General features: G+C 43.3%; 1 protein-coding gene across 1 annotated transcript in view; it reads right to left on the reverse strand.

Moving 5' to 3' along the window:
- The window catches only part of SLC6A20 (solute carrier family 6 member 20), a 35,053-nt gene that overhangs the window by 11,929 nt on the left and 4,132 nt on the right, over positions 1-18,992 (reverse strand). The window contains exons 2-7 of the mRNA XM_084620480.1: positions 15,726-15,866; positions 12,070-12,161; positions 8,020-8,247; positions 5,539-5,649; positions 3,781-4,022; positions 277-439 (exon numbers count right to left, since the gene is read on the reverse strand). Of these exons, the coding sequence (XP_084476606.1) occupies positions 277-439; positions 3,781-4,022; positions 5,539-5,649; positions 8,020-8,247; positions 12,070-12,161; positions 15,726-15,866 (977 nt within the window). The remainder of the gene's footprint in view (positions 1-276; positions 440-3,780; positions 4,023-5,538; positions 5,650-8,019; positions 8,248-12,069; positions 12,162-15,725; positions 15,867-18,992) is intronic.

Raw genomic sequence — 18,992 nt, forward strand, 5'->3', positions numbered from 1 at the left:
CTCAGCGGAAACATATTTACCTAAAGGCTACAATCACCTGGGGCTGCCAAGCGGCCTAAGCAAGGAAGGAGTCGTTCAGGTTGCCTAAGCTAAGTGTAACCTCTACCATCACATTAAACATACTCAAGACCTCCTCATCAGTACAACAGCTAAAAGAGTTTGTGTTCTTTCTCTCCCTTAGACCTGACCATCAAGATAAGCTTCTAGTTCTGACTGGGGGGAAAGGAAACAAAGAAATAAAGACAACCAAGGCTGGTGCACAAAGGAGCAAGTTACCGTGTCTAGTTCAGCTTCCAGACTGCAGTTTTTAATCTGTGGCAATAATTCTACATACTGGTTTGGGTAAGTAGACGTCAGGTAATCTTTCATACTGTCGAGGTTGTCTGCAGTTAAAGCTCCTTCTTCCAGGTCAAAAGTGTTTGTCAACAGCAGTATTACCCTGTAAAGCCAAGATAATTTAGTTTCTTTCTACTAAAGCTAGAAGAAATGTTTCAGTGGCAGAATTTGGATGCAGCTGCTTTTAAGTGGAGCAGTGCATTCCAGAATACCACAGAGGGACAGGCAGGAGAGCACTTGTTATACTTCAGTAAAGTATTCTGAAAAGAGGCCGAATGTGAAACTACACTTGTCAACGGGGAAGAAAGAAAACTGGGACAAAAGATATGCTCTGGCGCAACCAGAAGTTATTGGCTTGATGCAGGAATCACGGGGTGAAATTCTATGCCCTATGTTAAACAGGTCAGACTAGGTTAGCATAATGGTTCCTTCTGGTCTTAAAATCTATGCATCTATATGAAAATTAATTTTCTTATTTTATTCCTCTCAGTTCCATTTGCAATTATTGCTGTGAGTGGATGGTCCCAAATTCTGGGTCAGGTCCTCAGTTCATGTAAACTGGCGTAGCTCCACTGAAATTAGTGGTATTATGGTATTTACACCAGCTAAAAAATCTGCCCCGTCTCTTTTCCTTTGTGTCTCTTTTAGTAAGACGGCCACATGGCATCCATTACTGCCTGATAAAGGAGATGCTTGGAATATTGCCTGTCCTCTGCTTTGATTAGTGCAATAGGTTAGTGCTGCGTAAATCTAACAAAAATATAACAGTAGTCCAGTCACTGAGACTTTGTATACATGTGAGAACACGGCTTTAGGATCAGATCCTGCAGTGCGCTGAGCATCTTCTGTGAAGTGCTGAACTCCTTCACATCTCTCTGTAGTCAATAGGAGTTGACGCTTAGTAGTTCCCAGCAGGGAGAACTCAGCACCTTGCAGGATCATCCAAAAGCTGGTGAAACATATCTTAGTACCTTGGACAGAGATTCAGGCTGATATAGGGGCTAGCTCATATGGCACATCATGTCTGACAGCTATCCTATAGGTACTGGAACAAAGCCACTTGTTTATAATCGTGGTCCAGACGGGACCATGAAAATGACTTTTGGATCAAATAGACACCTAGGGTTGAACTCTTCTAAGGACTCTGGGACACAGTTCTGAAATCAAATATATAGCATATTTCATGATCTTTACTCTTGTTACATCTGTCAGCAGTACTTCCACCAGAAGGCTTGATGCACATGTGAGACCCAAATTTATCTCCTTTCCACACAGATCTGTTGTTATGTTACTTGGCATACCTGAAAACGATTGAAATCAGGAAAAAAGAAAAGGATTTCTGCTTGTTCAGTCTTTTCACCAGTATTTTCTACCACCAGACTGAAGGTGGCATGTCAGGGTAAGCTATTTATTTATACAAATAAAACAGAAGCAGAGAACTTAATGCATGTTGGAGAGCAGATAATTCTGAAGAAATAGATTCTAAGTCCTCTGAGGATTTAGGTCAAGATTAAGGTCTGTGTTTTCAGCCAGGCCAGGCACAGCATGTATCTGTAAATCTTTTGTCTAAGAGTTTGTGTGGCTGTACATCTTGTGTTCATTTTTTGTGTTCACAGAATGACCCGTGAGTACAGATCAGAGCACCTGCATCTCTATCTACTTCAACTGAGCCTGCAATCTGATACTCAGATTTGTGCCCACAACTGAAAGGTGGGCAAAACTATTGGTTGGACATATGTTTTGAGGTTGTAAATTGTATCTGCAAAAAGGATGTCTCCAAAATTTGGCCCTCGGTATTTGCGCTCTTGTTTGTTTGCTATCTTGATAATCTGTTTGGATATTTTCTGGGATGATGTACTATGAGAGCCCTTGACACTGGAGAGTCTGTGGAATTTCCAGCTATTGTACAAACCTTTTTGAAGCAGTGATAGTTGTACTGTGCCTTTGTGTCATAGGGAGATGATTAGGATTTGCCTTCTCATGCTTACTCTTTTATAATGGGGGTGGGCGGCAAGCCACAGGGTTTCTTTGAATGAAAATGTGGCTGTCCCCAAATGATTTTTCATTTCATTTTAATTTCATCTCATCTCAGAAGTAAGCCTTTTATTGAGAACTCCTATTTTAATTTTTGATGGGGGAAAAAGGACTGGAAAGTGTCTCTTTCTGAACCATTTTTTCTATCTCCTTCCTCTGAAGCATCAGGAGATGGCCCAAGCTGGAGACAGGACATTGGGCAGGGAGGGGTGGGCTCTGAGGTGATATTGAACATTCTCTGTCTCAGGTGCTTGGCTGGCTGGTTCTGGCTCACATGCTCAGGGACTAACTGATCGCCAAATGTGGGGTCAGGAAGGAATTTTCCCCTAGATCTGATTGGACCTTGTGGGGTTTTTTTTTGCCTTCCTCTGCAGTGTGTGGTGCAGGTCACTTGCCAGCATTATCTGGGTATATCTCATTTAATAATTTCCCTGCCATTGCATCAGCCTTGGGCACTGGTGCACCCCAGTCCCGCCTGTTCTTTGCCTGTGGCTCATAATAATCTAGTTTCCTGTGGGTTGTAATACTTTGATCTCATTTCAGTTGTTGGGTCAGTGTGCAGGTGCTGAGTGGGTGGCCTGGGCTATACTAGAGGTCAAGCTAGATGTTCTAGTAGTCCTTTCTGGCCCAGAGCCCTCTGACTCTATCAGACTTTTCTTCGGTTGTGAGTGTGCTTTAACAGGAGCAGCAGCAAAGAAGCTCTCTCATGCTTTCTAAAAAGTGTCTTCTGTCCATTCCTTTCCTGGTATCAGGCCTGCCTGCAATTACCTTAAAGGCGGGCTGCAATGCTGAACGCACTCAGTAGGAATCCAGCCACTGTCTGTCTCATGCAATAGACTTTATATACCCCTCATCAGAGGTAGAAAGCTCTGTAGCCATTTTCACTATCACTCTGAGTCAGGGACCTGGGCACAACACAGTTAAACTTGGCAGTGTAGGCAGGACCTAACTCTGTCCCTCACCTAAGTCCTTGGACTTCCAAGGTTTTAACCTTGTGACAGGACATAGGTGGATGCCATCTCCAGGGCAAGTGTAAAGAATGTTGTAACTGGTTTAGGGAACAATGTTCTCTAACCTGCTCAACCCTCCTGCTTATAACTGCAATGTAGATAGGTCTTTAAACTCATTTGTCAGCAACGATCCCTGCACGACTTGCAGACAATAGTAACCTGAACTCTGATCATCAGTACTAGTCATAAAAAGAACAGTGAACTCTGAATACTAATCTCAGATCTTACCTAATTTAAAATCTCCTGCATGTTTACCAGATCTATTCAAGTGCGTTTCCTGGCACTCAAGGAGCTATGCTGCACAGTTGTTATTTGTGTATATATGTAATCTCTTTTCTTATGTGTTACATCCTATATCATGTCTCAGGGGGGAAAATAAGTTAAAACTCCAGTCTCTTACTTGCTTAGACAGTTTTCATAGTTGAAAGTCGCCTTAAAGCCATAGATAGAGAAAGTCACAATACTGGCAAATATTGACGTGCTGCTGTTTATCAAAGAGACAATTATGGCATGTCTTTCGCAGTTGTTGTTTGGCTCATTGTAGCTGGCAAACGCTATCAGGCTTCCGAAACCAAGACCAAGTGAGAAAAAGATCTGGGTAGCTGCATTAATCCAGGTTTTAGGATTTGCTAATTGGCCTAGCTGTAAAACAAGAGAGTGAGAAATGGCTGATGAAAACAAAAATGGACTTTGGACTGTTTATCTATGCTCTCATCATTGTAGTATCTAGACACAAAGTAGAGAGTAATCTCATTTATGTGGGACCTGATTCTGCTTGAGACCACATATTCGCACAGTGCCTATTTAAGTCAGTGTGAGTTTTACACATAGAAGTAGTGCATGACTGAGCTCTGTGTGTGTGTTTCTCCAGTGGGTGAATCAAATGGTGGTGTTATATGCGGGGATAAATTCTCTGTTGGTGTAGAGGAGCAAAATTTCACTGAAGTAAATGGAACTTCACCCATCATGCTAGCAAAGCAAAGCCTAATGAGCTCCTTTGACATCTTTGGATTGAAATCATAGAATATCAGGGTTGGAAGGGACCCCAGAAGGTCATCTAGTCCAACCCCCTGCTCGAAGCAGGACCAATTCCCAGCTAAATCATCCCAGCCAGGGCTTTGTCAAGCCTGACCTTAAAAACCTCTAAGGAAGGAGATTCTACCACCTCCCTAGGTAACGCATTCCAGTGTTTCACCACCCTCTTAGTGAAAAAGTTTTTCCTAATATCCAATCTAAACCTCCCCCACTGCAACTTGAGACCATTACTCCTCGTTCTGTCATCTGCTACCATTGAGAATAGTCTAGAGCTATCCTCTTTGGAACCCCCTTTCAGGTAGTTGAAAGCAGCTATCAAATCCCCCCTCATTCTTCTCTTCTGCAGGCTAAACAATCCCAGCTCCCTCAGCCTCTCCTCATAACTCATGTGTTCCAGACCCCTAATCATTTTTGTTGCCCTTCGCTGGACTCTCTCCAATTTATCCACATCCTTCTTGAAGTGTGGGGCCCAAAACAGGACACAGTACTCCAGATGAGGCCTCACCAATGTCGAATAGAGGGGAACGATCACGTCCCTTGATCTGCTCGCTATGCCCCTACTTATACATCCCAAAATGCCATTGGCCTTCTTGGCAACAAGGGCACACTGCTGACTCATATCCAGCTTCTCGTCCACTGTCACCCCTAGGTCCTTTTCCGCAGAACTGCTGCCTAGCCATTCGGTCCCTTGTCTGTAGCTGTGCATTGGGTTTTTCCGTCCTAAGTGCAGGACCCTGCACTTATCCTTATTGAACCTCATCAGATTTCTTTTGGCCCAATCCTCCAATTTGTCTAGATTTGCCTAGATGTATCTTAGGCCATCTTCATCTGTGATGTAACTCTGTTGAATTCAGGGATGAATTTGGTCTGATATTGTTATTCAGTATATAAATAATACAACACAGCTTAGGTTTGATAGGACACTTCTTTTCCTGGGTGAGGACGCTAATAACGCATTGGTGACATAGTGGTGTACCCTTAAGAGTCTAGATACGTACAACATAAGACCTAACTTACTATTGTGAAAATATAATCTAAATAAAAATAAGTGACTATTTTTGTATGAAATTATGCAGTTATAACGATAATGTTTTGTTTAAAATTCAGGGTATATTTTCTGTACCTTTGGTGTAAACATGTAAATCAGCCCATTCACAGCTCCGTGTAGTGTTAGTCCTCTAATTAAGTATATGAGCAGGACTAAATATGGCAAAGAAGCTGTTACGTAGACAACCTGCAAAAGAAAAGGTAAATTAATTAAAGAGTTAATCTACACTGGCATCTGTTACTGTTTTGCAAGAACTTATAGGGGTTTAGGAAGAAGGAAAAAGTCAAATAATGTCTATAGTTACATTATCAAGGGAAAATTGGAAAAGGTTATCAATCCTCATACTTCAGAGTTTACAATGATTAGCAGTGGGGGAGAAACAATGAGGGGGACATATCAGAAAGAAATTTCCTTCCTGGAATAGGGTTGCATTCTTAGGTACACTGTGGGCATGTATATCTCCATTTGCAGGCAGTGTAGCAGTCTATATATTAACCATTGTACTAATCTGGTATGGCAAATCTTGTATGTATGTTTGTTCTGTATGAAATATTCATAATATTACATTTGCTGCCTTATACTGATCCTTAAATGAGCAGTTTCAGGTCAAATTAGGCCCAAATATTAGGTTTTACAAAAACAAATCTAAGACCAATGGTAATATTTCCATTATTTTCTTTTTTAAATCCCAAAGGAAATGCTTTATTGTAATAAGAAGAATTAATACAGCGTTTGCAATCCAAACTTTACAGCATTTTGCTAGAGTAAAATTGACTGGCAACTGACAATAAACAATGAAACTAATTAGTCAATTTTCATTGTCCATTCTAAGAGAAATCCAAAAAGTAACAACATAAATGGTAACAAGCAAATTCAAATTTTAAACTTACTTTGAGATTTGCAGATAACATCTTATATTATTATCTAGGCCAGGAAATGATTGGGACCTGATCTGCAGCTCACTCAAGTCAATGCACCTTGGAACAGGACAATGATTTGGGGGGTTCGGATAAGGGGCAGGGTCCAGGTCATGCCTGGCTGTTTGGGGAGGCACAGCCTCCCCTAAGCAGCCCTCCATACAATTTTGGAAACCCGATGTGGCCCTCAGGCCAAAAAGTTTGCCTACCCCTGTTCTCGACTGTAACATCTCAGAACTTCTTAGAACTTTGCTGCTGCAGAGTGAATGTCACTCAAAGCGGGCCTCCCATGTGGAACACAGGAATTGCCATACAGGATTGGACAGAGGCCAGAACCAGCTGCTTCAGAGGAAGGTACCAGAGACCCTGAAATAAGTAGCTATAGAATAACCTGTCCCCACAGGGGAAGTTTCTTCCTAACCTCTATTAGTTAGAGGATGGCTAATGGCCTGATGGCCTGAAGCATGAAGGTTTTCTATCCCTTTGACAACTCTTGGTTTTTAAAAATCCTTACTATTGTTATATACCACTATTATACCTGGATATTCATGTTATCCATATAAATGTCCAATCTTTTAAAATCTTGCTAAGCTTACTCTGCATGTTACCATGTCAATGAGTTCCACTAAATAACTGTGTATTGTGTAAAAAAGTATTAATTTTTACTAGTTTTAAATTTGCTGACAGTCAATTTCATTGAATGTGGCATTCAAGGCTTTAACACAAGAGGTCGATTTAAAAGTGACTACAAAGTGACGTAATTCCTGCTTTCCTTCCCATAAAGGTACATTTACAAATGGAGTCCATAAGTTCCTGTCATCCATAGAACAAGTTGCTTTTTCTTTGTCTGAGTCACAGATACGTTCTTCCTCCAAACTCGTCAAAAGGCAGCTTTTCAATAACGGCACCACAAGTGATCACCAAGCAGCTTCAGTATCACACTGGTGTTTATATCTAATAGCAGAATACTGACCTGCACCCTCTGATACTTTAATGTCTCTGTCTGATCAGCTCACGCCTGTGATTCCATGAGCAAACTGACTTCATAGTCCTTGACTATGGCACATGCCAATGACCACCACATTGTAAACACGGACAGAACTCAGGAGCTTTGTTTAGATGAGGGCAGTATGCAATGAAATGGCTAATGTGTGTACCCTGCCCTCTACAGGATGAACTGTGACATTCTATGACACTTGTACAAATATGTTGCCTGCAGTCCAGAGACTGGCCCACAGAGACTATTATGTCTTAAGCTACTGCAGCTAGTAGAGATCCTCTTTTAGCTAAGGTGGTAGTCTTCTATGCTTTGGAGACAAATATCCCCATGTCAGATATGTATGCAGCATAGCTATTGATTGTAGTGTGGGAATGTAGACAACACACTGATTTATTACCCAACTAATGGTTAGAACCAATTAGGTTATGCAAATGCTCTCCCAATGTACAAGCTATTGGATGCATTCATCAGCCTTTAAATGTCAGCCTGAGTGCCATGTGGCAGGTGGATAAACAAATGCATGTTTAGAGCCAGGTTTAAAAAGCCTGTTTGGTTTTTTCCAGTTAACGTCACTTAAAGCTGGTTTCTGCAAGTTCTAATTATGGTTTAACTCTGAATCCACAGATATAATCCTTTTACCTTGCCAGTAGACTCTGTTCCTCTCAGAATACACAGATAGACCACCAGCCAAGCCAGGATCAGGCATACTGCTTGCTCCCACTGGATGCTCCCATACTCCTCAATGGATGGTGAAATGTTCAGGGTTTTCCTGTACCAAAAGTACTGAGTAGATGAGGTCTTCGCACATTCTTCGTCAAAACCAGTGTGGTTACTGTTCAGTGGACAACTGGCCCATGGCAAGGGATCCTTTGGGGGCCAAACAAATGCAAAAGTTGCAAAAGTTAAGCATGTTGCAGGGATTTTCAGAGCTTTAGTTCATCAATGTCTGTACTTTGACCTGTCAACCTTTTACCCCTAATCAGGAAAATTACAGATTATTTATTCCTTATGCCATTTGACCTAAACCGAATTTCTCACCCCTGATAATCTGTATGTTATTCCCTGATAACAAGAAACTTCTATGCTTCAACTCTGTACCATTCACTTTCTTTAAACATCATCTTAATAAAATTTTTAAATCTGTTCTTGCTGAGGCGTGTGGGGAAGAGAAAAGGTATTGTGCAAAGTGACAGTGCAAGGAAGCCAGTGGCGTATTGTCTTGTAGATGTATGGGGACTCTGGGACAGATCCTGCAGCTCTTACTCCCATGAGTAACCTCGCTGACATATTTATATCTAATAGCATGAAGCCGACATACATGTAGTGATGTTGTTCTTTCATTTTCATCATCTCCTTCTCTTCAGCTCATACCAGTGATGTACTGGGACTAGTCACAGGAGTAAGGGCTGCGGTCATTTGTGGAAATTCCTATGAATGCTAATGTTCTTAGGATGTTAAGTCCCACAGAAATAAATAGCATTCATCTGAGAGAACCATAATCCAAAGGGCAGAGTCTGTTACCATTTTCTTATGGAACTATTGATATAAGAACATAAGAATGGCCATGCTGGGTCAGACCAATGGTCCATCAAGCCCAGTATTCTGGCTTCTGACAGTGGCGAATGCCAGATCCTTCAAAGGGAATGAACAGAACAGGTAATCATCAAGTGATCCAGCCCCTGTGGCCCATTCCCAGCTTCTGGCACCATCCCTATTCATCCTGGCTAATAGCCATTGATGGACCTATCCTCCATTAATTTATCTAATTTTTTTTTAACCCTGCTATAGTCTTGGTCTTCACAAAATCTCTGGCAAAGAGTTCCACAGATTGACTGTGCGTGATGTGCAGAAATTCTTTATTTTAAACCTGCTGCCTATTAATTTCATTGGGTGAATGTGGTGTTGGAGAGCTGCCTAGCAGCCTCTCGTTCATATTCCGACCTATTCATGCACCTATTCACTGCACCATCTGCTCAAGAAACTCCCTGAAAAAACACAAGAACAAATCTGCACACGCACCCCCCTTAGAACTCCAACCAGGGGTATTCTATCTGCTACCCAAGATCCATACACCTGGAAATCCTGGATGCTCCATCATCTCAGACATTGGCACCCTGACAGCAGGATTGTCTGGTTATGTAGACTCCCTCCTTAGGCCCTACTCTACCAGCAATCCCAGCTATCTTCAAAACACCACTGACTTCCTGAGGAAACTACAATCCATCGGTGATCTTCCTGAAAACACCATCGTGGCCCCTATGGATGTAGAAGCCCTCTACACCAACATTCTACTCAAAGATGGACTACAAGCCGTCAGGAACAGTATCCCCGGTAATGTCATAACAAACCTGGTGGCTGAACTTTATGACTTTGTCCTCACCCACAACTATTTCACATTTGGGGACAATGTATACCTTCAAATCAGCGGCACTGTGATGGGTACCCGCATGGCCCCACAGTATGCCAACATTTTTATGGCTGACTTAGAACAATGCTTCCTCAACTCTCGTCCCCTAATGTCCCTACTCTACTTGTGCTACACTGATGACATTTTCATCATCTGGACCCATGGAAAAGAAGCCCTTGAGGAATTCCACCATGATTTCAACAATTTCCATCCCACCATCAACCTCAGCCTGGACCAGTCCACACAAGAGATCCACTTCCTGGACACTACAGTGCTAATAAACACCACCCTATACCGGAAACCTACTGACCGCCATACTTCCCTACATGCCTCCAGCTTTCATCCACATCACACCACACGATCCATTCTCTACAGCCAAGCTCTAAGATACAACAGCATTTGCTCCAAGCCCTCAGACAGAGACAAACACCTACAAGATCTCTATCAAGTGTTCTTACAACTACAATACCCACCTGCTGAAGTGAAGAAACAGATTGACAGAACCAGAAGAGTAGCCAGAAGTCAGCTGCTACAGGACAGGCTCAACATAGAAAGTAACAGAATGCCACTAGCCGTCACCTTCAGCCCCCAACTAAAACCTCTCCAGCGCATCATCAAGGATCTACAACCTATCCTGAAGGATGATCCCTCACTCTCAAAGATCTTGGGAGACAGGCCAGTCATCGCTTACAGACAGCCCCCGCAACCTGAAGCAAATACTCACTAACAACCGCACAACAAAAACACTAACCCAGGAACCTATCCTTGCAACAAAGCCCGTTGCCAGCTCTGTCCACATATCTATTCAAGGGACACCATCATAGGACCTAATCACATCAGCCACACCATTAGAGGCTTGTTCACCTGCACATCTACCAGTGTGATATATGCCATCATGTGCCAGCAATGCCCCTCTGCCATGTACATTGGCCAAACTGGACAGCCTCTATGCAAAAGAATAAATGGTCACAAATCAGACAACAAGAATTATAACATTCAAAAGCCACTTGGAGAACACTTCAACCTCCCTGGATACTCAATTACAGACCTAAAAGTCATAATTATTCAACAAAAAAGCTTCAAAAACAGACTCCAATGAGAAACTGAAGAACTGGAATTAATCTGCAGACTGGACACCATTAAATTAGGCTTGAATAAAGACTGGGAGTGGATGAGTCATTATATTAACTAAAAACTATTTCCCCGTGCTAATTTTCCCCATACTGTTACTCACACCTTCTTGTCAACTGTTTGAAATGGGCCATCCTGATTATCACTACAAAAGTTTTTTTCTCCTGCTGATAACAGCCCACCTTAATCGACTGGTCTTGTTAAGAGTTGCTATGGGAACCCCCATTTTTTCATGTTCTCTGTGTATGTGTATATATCTATATCTTCCTACTGTATTTTCCACTGCATGCATCCGATGAAGTGGGCTTTCACCCACGAAAGCTTATGCTCAAATAAATTGGTTAGTCTCTAAGATGCCACAAGTCCTCCTGTTCTTTTTGCGGATACAGACTAACATGGCTGCTACTCTGAAACATGAAGCACATTGTAAAAGACAAAATCACGTCACAGATGTCTTTGGACAAGTCCTACGCATTTGTAAGTCCTGCCGAAGCAAATAGGGAAGTGGCTACTCAGCTTGATCATTACCTCACTATCCAAGTTCAAATGTCAGTGCACCAATAAAGCCCCTTTATTAAGCCCCTGCAGAAACTCCAGAGATGATACATCATGAAACCTTATTTACTTCCTCTCAGAAACACCCATTCTGTGCTGCTGGGAGAAGCTACATAGCTCATCGCAGAAAGCTTTTATCTTTATTTTGTTGATCAAGAGATCAGCAAAGGTCTCACAAGGATGTGAAAGCATGTCCCCCTTTGGAGACATAATTAAGACACTTTTAAAGTGTTTGCTGGTAACAAGCTTTAACCAGACCAGGCTTCTGAAGTTGGCAGAGCAGAGCTGGATGGCCTGATGATGACTATAAGCAACTCAAATAAACACACTTCTAAATGGGACCATTCAGTGGTCAGGTTGTTGTGCTGGTTATTAGCTAACTGCCCATCAGCATCTGCAGAATTTAAGTTTTCATATCGCTTCTGCGCATATCAGATTTCCCTCTGGGCTAGTGCCACCTGCCTGGTAAATGGATCGTACTTTTGCCAAACAAGCCAGGTATGTTTTCAGAATTCCCAAGCACTTTGGCCCCAGCCCACCCCTGCAGGAAGTTGGGTCACTGTCTAGCAATGCAGCTCATCAGTGTTTCTACTCACCTGGAATGAATGGAACAGGTACCAGAACGCCCAGGCATTTATAACGTTATAGTACATGGAGAGGAAAAATGACACCACCACGCTGGCAATGCCTGAGAATGAGAAAAGGGAAAGTCAGCGGAAGGGCAAACTAGCTATCCATCAAACTGCAGAATTTAAAAAGGACACTTTTCAGCCATCTTAGCTCTCCTGGAGGACCACCACCATCACCAATGAAACATAAAGGTTCGGAAAAGAAGGCTGGAAAAATTGGAGCCCAGCTAGATACAAGCTGCCTAAGGTCTAGAGCTGTCCTATTGGGAAAGTGGCAATGCCTTCGGGGCAAAGAGACCAGTCAACCCAGTGACTTATGGTTCGATGTCCACACTGCAAAGAACTAGCATTCTGAGCCTCTCCTGGGAAGACAATAATGTGCCTTTAGTCGGGGTGAAACCCTGGTAGCTAAGGGGGCAGTGTTTTCTGACAGACTCTACGTGTGTCACCACAAAAAAAAAAAATGTCTGCTGATATTGCTACGGTGAACTTCTGGCTGGACAGAGCCATTTCCTGAAATGCAGGGTTATTTCCTGGTAACTGTGTTCTAAGTGACCCTATCCTGAAATACTGAACAAGTGTCATTATCCTTCTTTCGGCCAAAGAGCAGTTGGCTGGTGCCAACCCTCACTTCCTTTCTCTTCACTCTAAACATGATGAAACACTGACGTCTCAGTCCCCTGGACTCACTGTCTCTGATAAACACACAGTAAATTCTCCTGCACACAGCAACACCTCTTGAACAAACATTTTGACTGATAAAATGAGAAATTGGGACAATTCAGGTGTCCCAAAAATATTCCTAGAACACCAGGACATGTGAAAATCTGGAACTGTCAGGGGAATAGTGGGACATATGTTCACTTTAGTGTAAGCTGCTCTGCTTACTACCTGCCTGATTAACCATGTGGCAGGAGGATAAAAAAAGGCATGTTTAGAGCCAATCAGGCCACTTCAAGATTACAAACTCAGTTAAAACTTGGTGTGTGGATGGAATCTGAGACCCCTGACTGGTACATGGCCCTTATTTTTGCCAAACGAGCTAGGATGGTTTCTTCATGCTGTGGATTAGGAGACAGAGTCAGCAGCATTTACCAGAGTTTCACAATTGAAAGGAATTATCCCACTTCCATGCAAATCAGTGACAAAATCCCTACACTCTGTTAGTGGTCACCAACCGGTAGATCGCGATCGACTCGTCAATCCTGGAGCCCCTGGCAGTTGATTGTGATCTCCAGGCACTAAAAGTCTGGTGGCACAGTGGGGCTAAGGCAGACTTCCTGCCTACCCTGGCCCCACGCCACTCCCAGAAGCGGCCAGCATACCCCTGCAGTCCCTGGGGGGGAGCAGGGGTCTCCGCGCTCCGCTCCTGCCTGCAAGCACCACCCCTGCAGCTCCCACTGGCTGGGAACGGGGACCTGCGGCCAACAGGAGCTGCACAAATATAAATCAAATATCAGGTAAAAGATGGAGCTCTTCATTCTAGGGCTAGACCCTTTGCAAGACACCTTTGTGGAAGCAATGCCAAGCTGTTTTACCTGATATCTAGGAAGAGTGCTGTAAGCCCTTTCTGCACACAAACAACAGTTACATATTTATTGTTTTACTGCACTCTTTTGAAATCTCTCTTCTTTCAAGGGCATGCAGGAGTTGAGCCTGAACTTTGGTCACTTATGGTGAATATTCAACGCCATTTTTGAACAATTCGCATTCAAATGAACTGGCGGTAGTTTAGGCTAGAAGGGCCATTTAGGCTTTTTTAGATGGATTCGTGCAGTTACTGGCCTTGGTTGAGGGATGAGAGTAATAAATTGGTGCATTGTTTTGTTGCTGTGATGTATTTTGTTAAGCTTGTCAGGAGGATGATCTTGTTGTTAAAGCACCAAACAGGCAGTCTGGAGATCTGGGGTCTGGTGCTGGGTTCTGCCACTGACTTTCCATGGTTCGGTTTCTGCAAAATGGAGACAATCCTTCCCTGCCTCACAGGCATGTCATGAAGTATGATTTATTCATCCTTGTAAAGTGCTTTACTGATCCTTGGCTTAATAGATTCAGAGATTCAGACAGAAGGGACCATTGTGTTCATCCAGTCTGCCCTCCTGTATAACTCAGGCCATAAAACTTCCCCAAAATAATTCCTAGAGCAGATCTTTCAGAAAAACCTTCAATCTTGATTTAAAAGTTGCCAGTGATGGAGAATCCACCATTGCCCTTGGGAAATTGTCCCAATGATTAGTTACCCTCACTGTTAAATATGTACACCTTACTTCCAGTCTGAATTTGTCTAGCTTCAACTTCCAGCCACTGGATCATGTTATACCTTTGTCTGCTCGATGGAAGAGCTCATTATCAAATATTTGTTCCCAGCGTAAGTATTTATAGACTGTGATCAAGTCACCACTTAACCTACACATTTGTCAAGCTAAATAGATGGAGCTCCTTGAGTCTAGCACTATTAGAAGTGTGTTCTAATTCTTTCATCATTCTCGTGGCTCTTCCCTGAACCCTCTCCAACTGCTGAAACATCCTTCTTGAATTGTGGACTCCAGAACTGGACACAGTATACCATTAGGAGTTGCACCAGTGCCAAATACAAAGGTAAAATAACCTCTCTTCTCCTACTCAAGATTAGTCTGTTTATGCATTCAAAGATCGCATTAGCCCTTTTGGCCACAGTGTCACACTGGGAGCTCATGTTCAGCTGATTATCCATCATGACCCCCAAATCTTTTTCAGAGTCCCTGCTTCCCAGACTAGAGTCCCCCCTCCTGTAAGTATGGCCTTCATTCTTTGTTCCTAGATCTATACATCTAAATTTAGCTGTATTAAAATACATATGATTTGCTTGCACCCAGCTTATCAAGCAATCCAACCTGTCCTCTTCATTATTTACCACTACGCCAATCTTTGTGTCATCTGCAAACTTGTCAGTGCTGATTTTATATTTTCTTCCAGATCATTGATAAAAATGTTAAATAGCACAGGGCCTGGGAGGTGCTACAGATGTGAGAAGTCATTTCAGGCTTTGCTATACATCACCATCTTACAGTATAAGACAGTGACATGGAAGGAAGTGGCTGAAATGTTGTATTGTGACCCAGCAGCAAAACAATGTACTCTTTTTAGAGTTGATGGCCACTCTCAGCTCCTCACAGGTTGTTCAGCCAGTGCTGCATCTAGGTGGGAGGCAGCAGTGGTCAGGGAAGCTTAACCTCTCTGTGCTCACTGTTTAGAAACTCTGGATAATATTTGCCTACTTTACGGACGTATTATGAAGCTTAATTATATAATGATTGCCAAGTGCTCTGAGATTCTCAATACATAGGGTGCTATATACATGTGAAGTATGATAAGAATTATGACCTGTGCTCTGGGGGAAACTAAAGTTCATTGCACATACTTTAGCACAGCTCTTTTTGCTAATTACCCAGGGATCCATGACTTTGATCAAAACTGATTTCATTTGTATGGTCAATGTATCTTGCCCATTTCATTTTATATCCCATAAATACCCCAATTCCTGTCCCTTTCCTGCTCTAAATTACATTTAATACAAAATCATAGGAAGCCCCAAAAGTCAGCTGGGAGTTAAAAGTAACCCTGTGCACGAATTGAGAACGTACCAACCCCGCTGAGGTAGGGGCTTATGATTTTCCACGCGCCTATGCTCCCTCGGCGCATGTGCTGTCCCACTGCCAACTCCAGGTATAGCAAAGGCATCCCTTCTACAATTAACATGATGAAATATGGGATTAAAAATCCCCCTGTAGGAGAAACAAAAGAAAGCATTTAACAAGCAAATGAGAGAAATGAGCTATTACTTTTGAGACGTCAAATACAGTTTTAATAACACTGCTCTGTCATTAGCTGGCTCACCACTAATGATGTGAACTGGAACGCATACAGCGCCAGACATGCACACCTAGTCATGTACCACATCCATGCATGTACACCTTGGTATGCTCTTCCATTCACCGTTGTATGCAATGCCTGCTGCTTGTGCAGCCATAAACTAGTGGTCAAAGTGACAAGCTATGGAACAGCTGAAGCTAGTCCATAATGAGAGTCAACACATTCTCTGCCCTTGATGATTAGCCTGTAATTGCTACACGAGGGCTCTTGGGCCAAACAGTTGTCTTTCAGACGACAGTATATTGCTGACGAGTGCTGTTTTAGGATCCCAGCAGCACCTGCTGCTTTGGGCAGTGTCACCAGCGTGACTGATGCAACAAAACCCTAACTGTGTTGTCATCTCATTAGGAGGTGGAAGCGTCACATTTGATCAAATACATTTGATATACCTCAGTGTTGATGCCAGTCAGCAGCAATGTGAGGGTGTGACACCAGGAAAGCACGTGGGCAAACGTGAGACTATCTAGACTCAAGCCACATCTCAGCACTGGGCCCAGTCTCCAGCTGGGAATGTGGCTCACACCACATCCAAGATTCATCTGAACAATCACTATACAACACTGTGTGACCTTGTCTACACTGGTGCATTGTTACTGATACTTGGCAACCCTGGGATATTTTTGCTAAACATTTCCTTGTCTAGCCCTGGCCAATGAGAGAATGTCACAGTTGTTCACTTTGAGCAGTACAAGACCACAGCTATTAAAGTGTAACTAATTGCTACCCAAGCTGTTAAGGGTAATGAGGGAGGTGATGAGGGGGAGAGGTTTATTTCACATTCATTGCTCTTAAAGGGCCAAGGAGTGCAGCACTGAAGAGAGGTAAGGAAAAACCCTCAAAGGATCGTGAGCCTGAGGGCCTATCTACATAATAAATAAACTGTGTTTTCATAAGTAGGTGGTACCACCTTCATCTGACCTGGTTAAAAAAACCACATGGGGACAGAACCTCAGCTGGTGTAAATGGCCGTAGCTCTACTGAAGTCACTAGGGATCTGACAGTTTGCAACAAGACCTGTGGGTCTGCCCCATGGCTGCCTTATGTGTACACCACAACTTTTTTCACATGTGCCAGCTAAATTTGCACATCCACACCTAACACAATGCCTCCCAGTATTTGTACTGCAGCTACCCCGTAGTTCCTCCGCAGGGGCTCGGCTGCCTGGAGGACATGCACACAGAGCAATGCCAATAGCCGATAGGAAACTGTACTCTTGGTTTGTCCTACTGTGCAGACCTGGAAGGAAGGAAGACTGGCCAATCCAATTCCATAGACACGGGGTCCTGTGCACAGAGCAAAATAAAATCACTGTGGCCTGCTCACAGGCGAACAGCCATGTACTAACTATGTTGCTGGCAAAGGTGACACACAATTAGCAGCCACAGGGTGAATTCTTGCTTCTGTCTGAACTGATTTGCCCATTCTGATGTCGTGAACTGAATGCACATTTGTGACTAATGAGGTGAGATTAGTGATAGATAGCTCCGCATGTATCGACCCTAAAAAGGAAATCCAAAGGGCTTTAAGTGGCTTTTAAATTACAGTGAAACCCCACTACAAATTAGAGAAAGGCTCGAGCGATGGAGTTGGGCTGTCACCATAGTTCGGGCTGGGTTTGGCTCCGGTGTTCTGGCAGCGAGGACATGGGGGAGGGGAGCACCTGAAAGAACCCGAGTCAGAAGGGAGTGAGCGGAACACAGAGGAAAAAGGTGGGTGAGGAAGAAGGAAATAAAGAAAAGGGCGGGTAACACTGCAGAAAAATGAAAAAGGAGAAACAGTGAAATAGTCTAATCCCAAAATACCCACAAAACAGGTTAGATTCTCTTTCTACACATAAATTCTGTTAAACCCAGGGGTGTTGGATTTTGTGAGCCACCAAAAGGACATTATATGGTTGGCCTGGATCCTCTAGTCCAGCCCTGCTCTGCCACCTCCACCCTTGCATCCCACTCGCCTCTCAAGCTCACCCTCCAGGTCTAACCCATGCTTCTGATTTCCAGCTCCTGTGCTGCTTCTATTCCCCACCCCCCAGGGAAACTGCTGAAACTCCATGCCAGGCTGTACCTTTGCACCCTGCCCGCCCCCCCTGTTCCTTTGTCCTCTGGGCCCTAATTCTTAAATCCAGCCCTGTGTTCTGAAAGACTAACAGGATACTGTGTCACTGTACGTGCAGTCCCTGTTACTGCTGATGTATGTGATTGAGGCAAGGGAATATCATACTCTCCAGGGGGCAGAAGGCTCAAAAAATTGTGAAAACTGGCAAAAGATCAAAGACCAACACTGTAGCGGATGTTGCTGAAGTAGTTACACGTTTTTATTTCTATAGGGCCTGATCCAAAGTCCACTGACATTAAAAGGAGTCTTGCCCGTTGACTTGAATGGGCTTTGGATCAGGCCCATAGAATGTTGCTCTGTTCACAAGGTAATGGGTATTAGAAAAAGCAGCAGATTAAAGAGCAAAGCAATTAGCCAAAATTTTGCCAAGTGCTTAGTTTGCTCGTGTGCTCTCAGCCCCAACCTGGAAGAGGATTTGTGTAGCTCTTGGTACAAGAAGGCCTGTTGTTTTCAAGTACTGTGAGTTGGTAACTCTAATTGTCCTGCTAGTAAAATAATTTGGTTCTGTGCGGAGCTGTAGGGATTTTAAAGCTACTGTGGCATCATCACTGCATGCTGAACCAACCTCGGTTTATCCAACCACTGTATGTAAGGGGAAAGAATGGTGGTGAGCTCTCCAGGACCTACTACGGTCATGCCTTTAAGTGCATCGATGAGTTACTGGCATAATCAGATGGCTGATGCATCACCATTCTAGCCTGCAAATAAAGATAGAATGTGATGCCTCTGCATATCGGTTTTGAGGTGGCAATCACGTGGCATTAAATACATTACTTTCCCTGTATAAACTTTGAACATCAGGAATATAATTACACTGACAATGGAAGAGACACTTTAGGTATTATAGATGGGGGAACAGGTGG

Source organism: Lepidochelys olivacea, assembly GCF_965140295.1.
Source record: "Lepidochelys olivacea isolate rLepOli2 genome assembly, chromosome: 2".
Classification (NCBI taxonomy): Eukaryota; Metazoa; Chordata; order Testudines; family Cheloniidae; genus Lepidochelys; species Lepidochelys olivacea.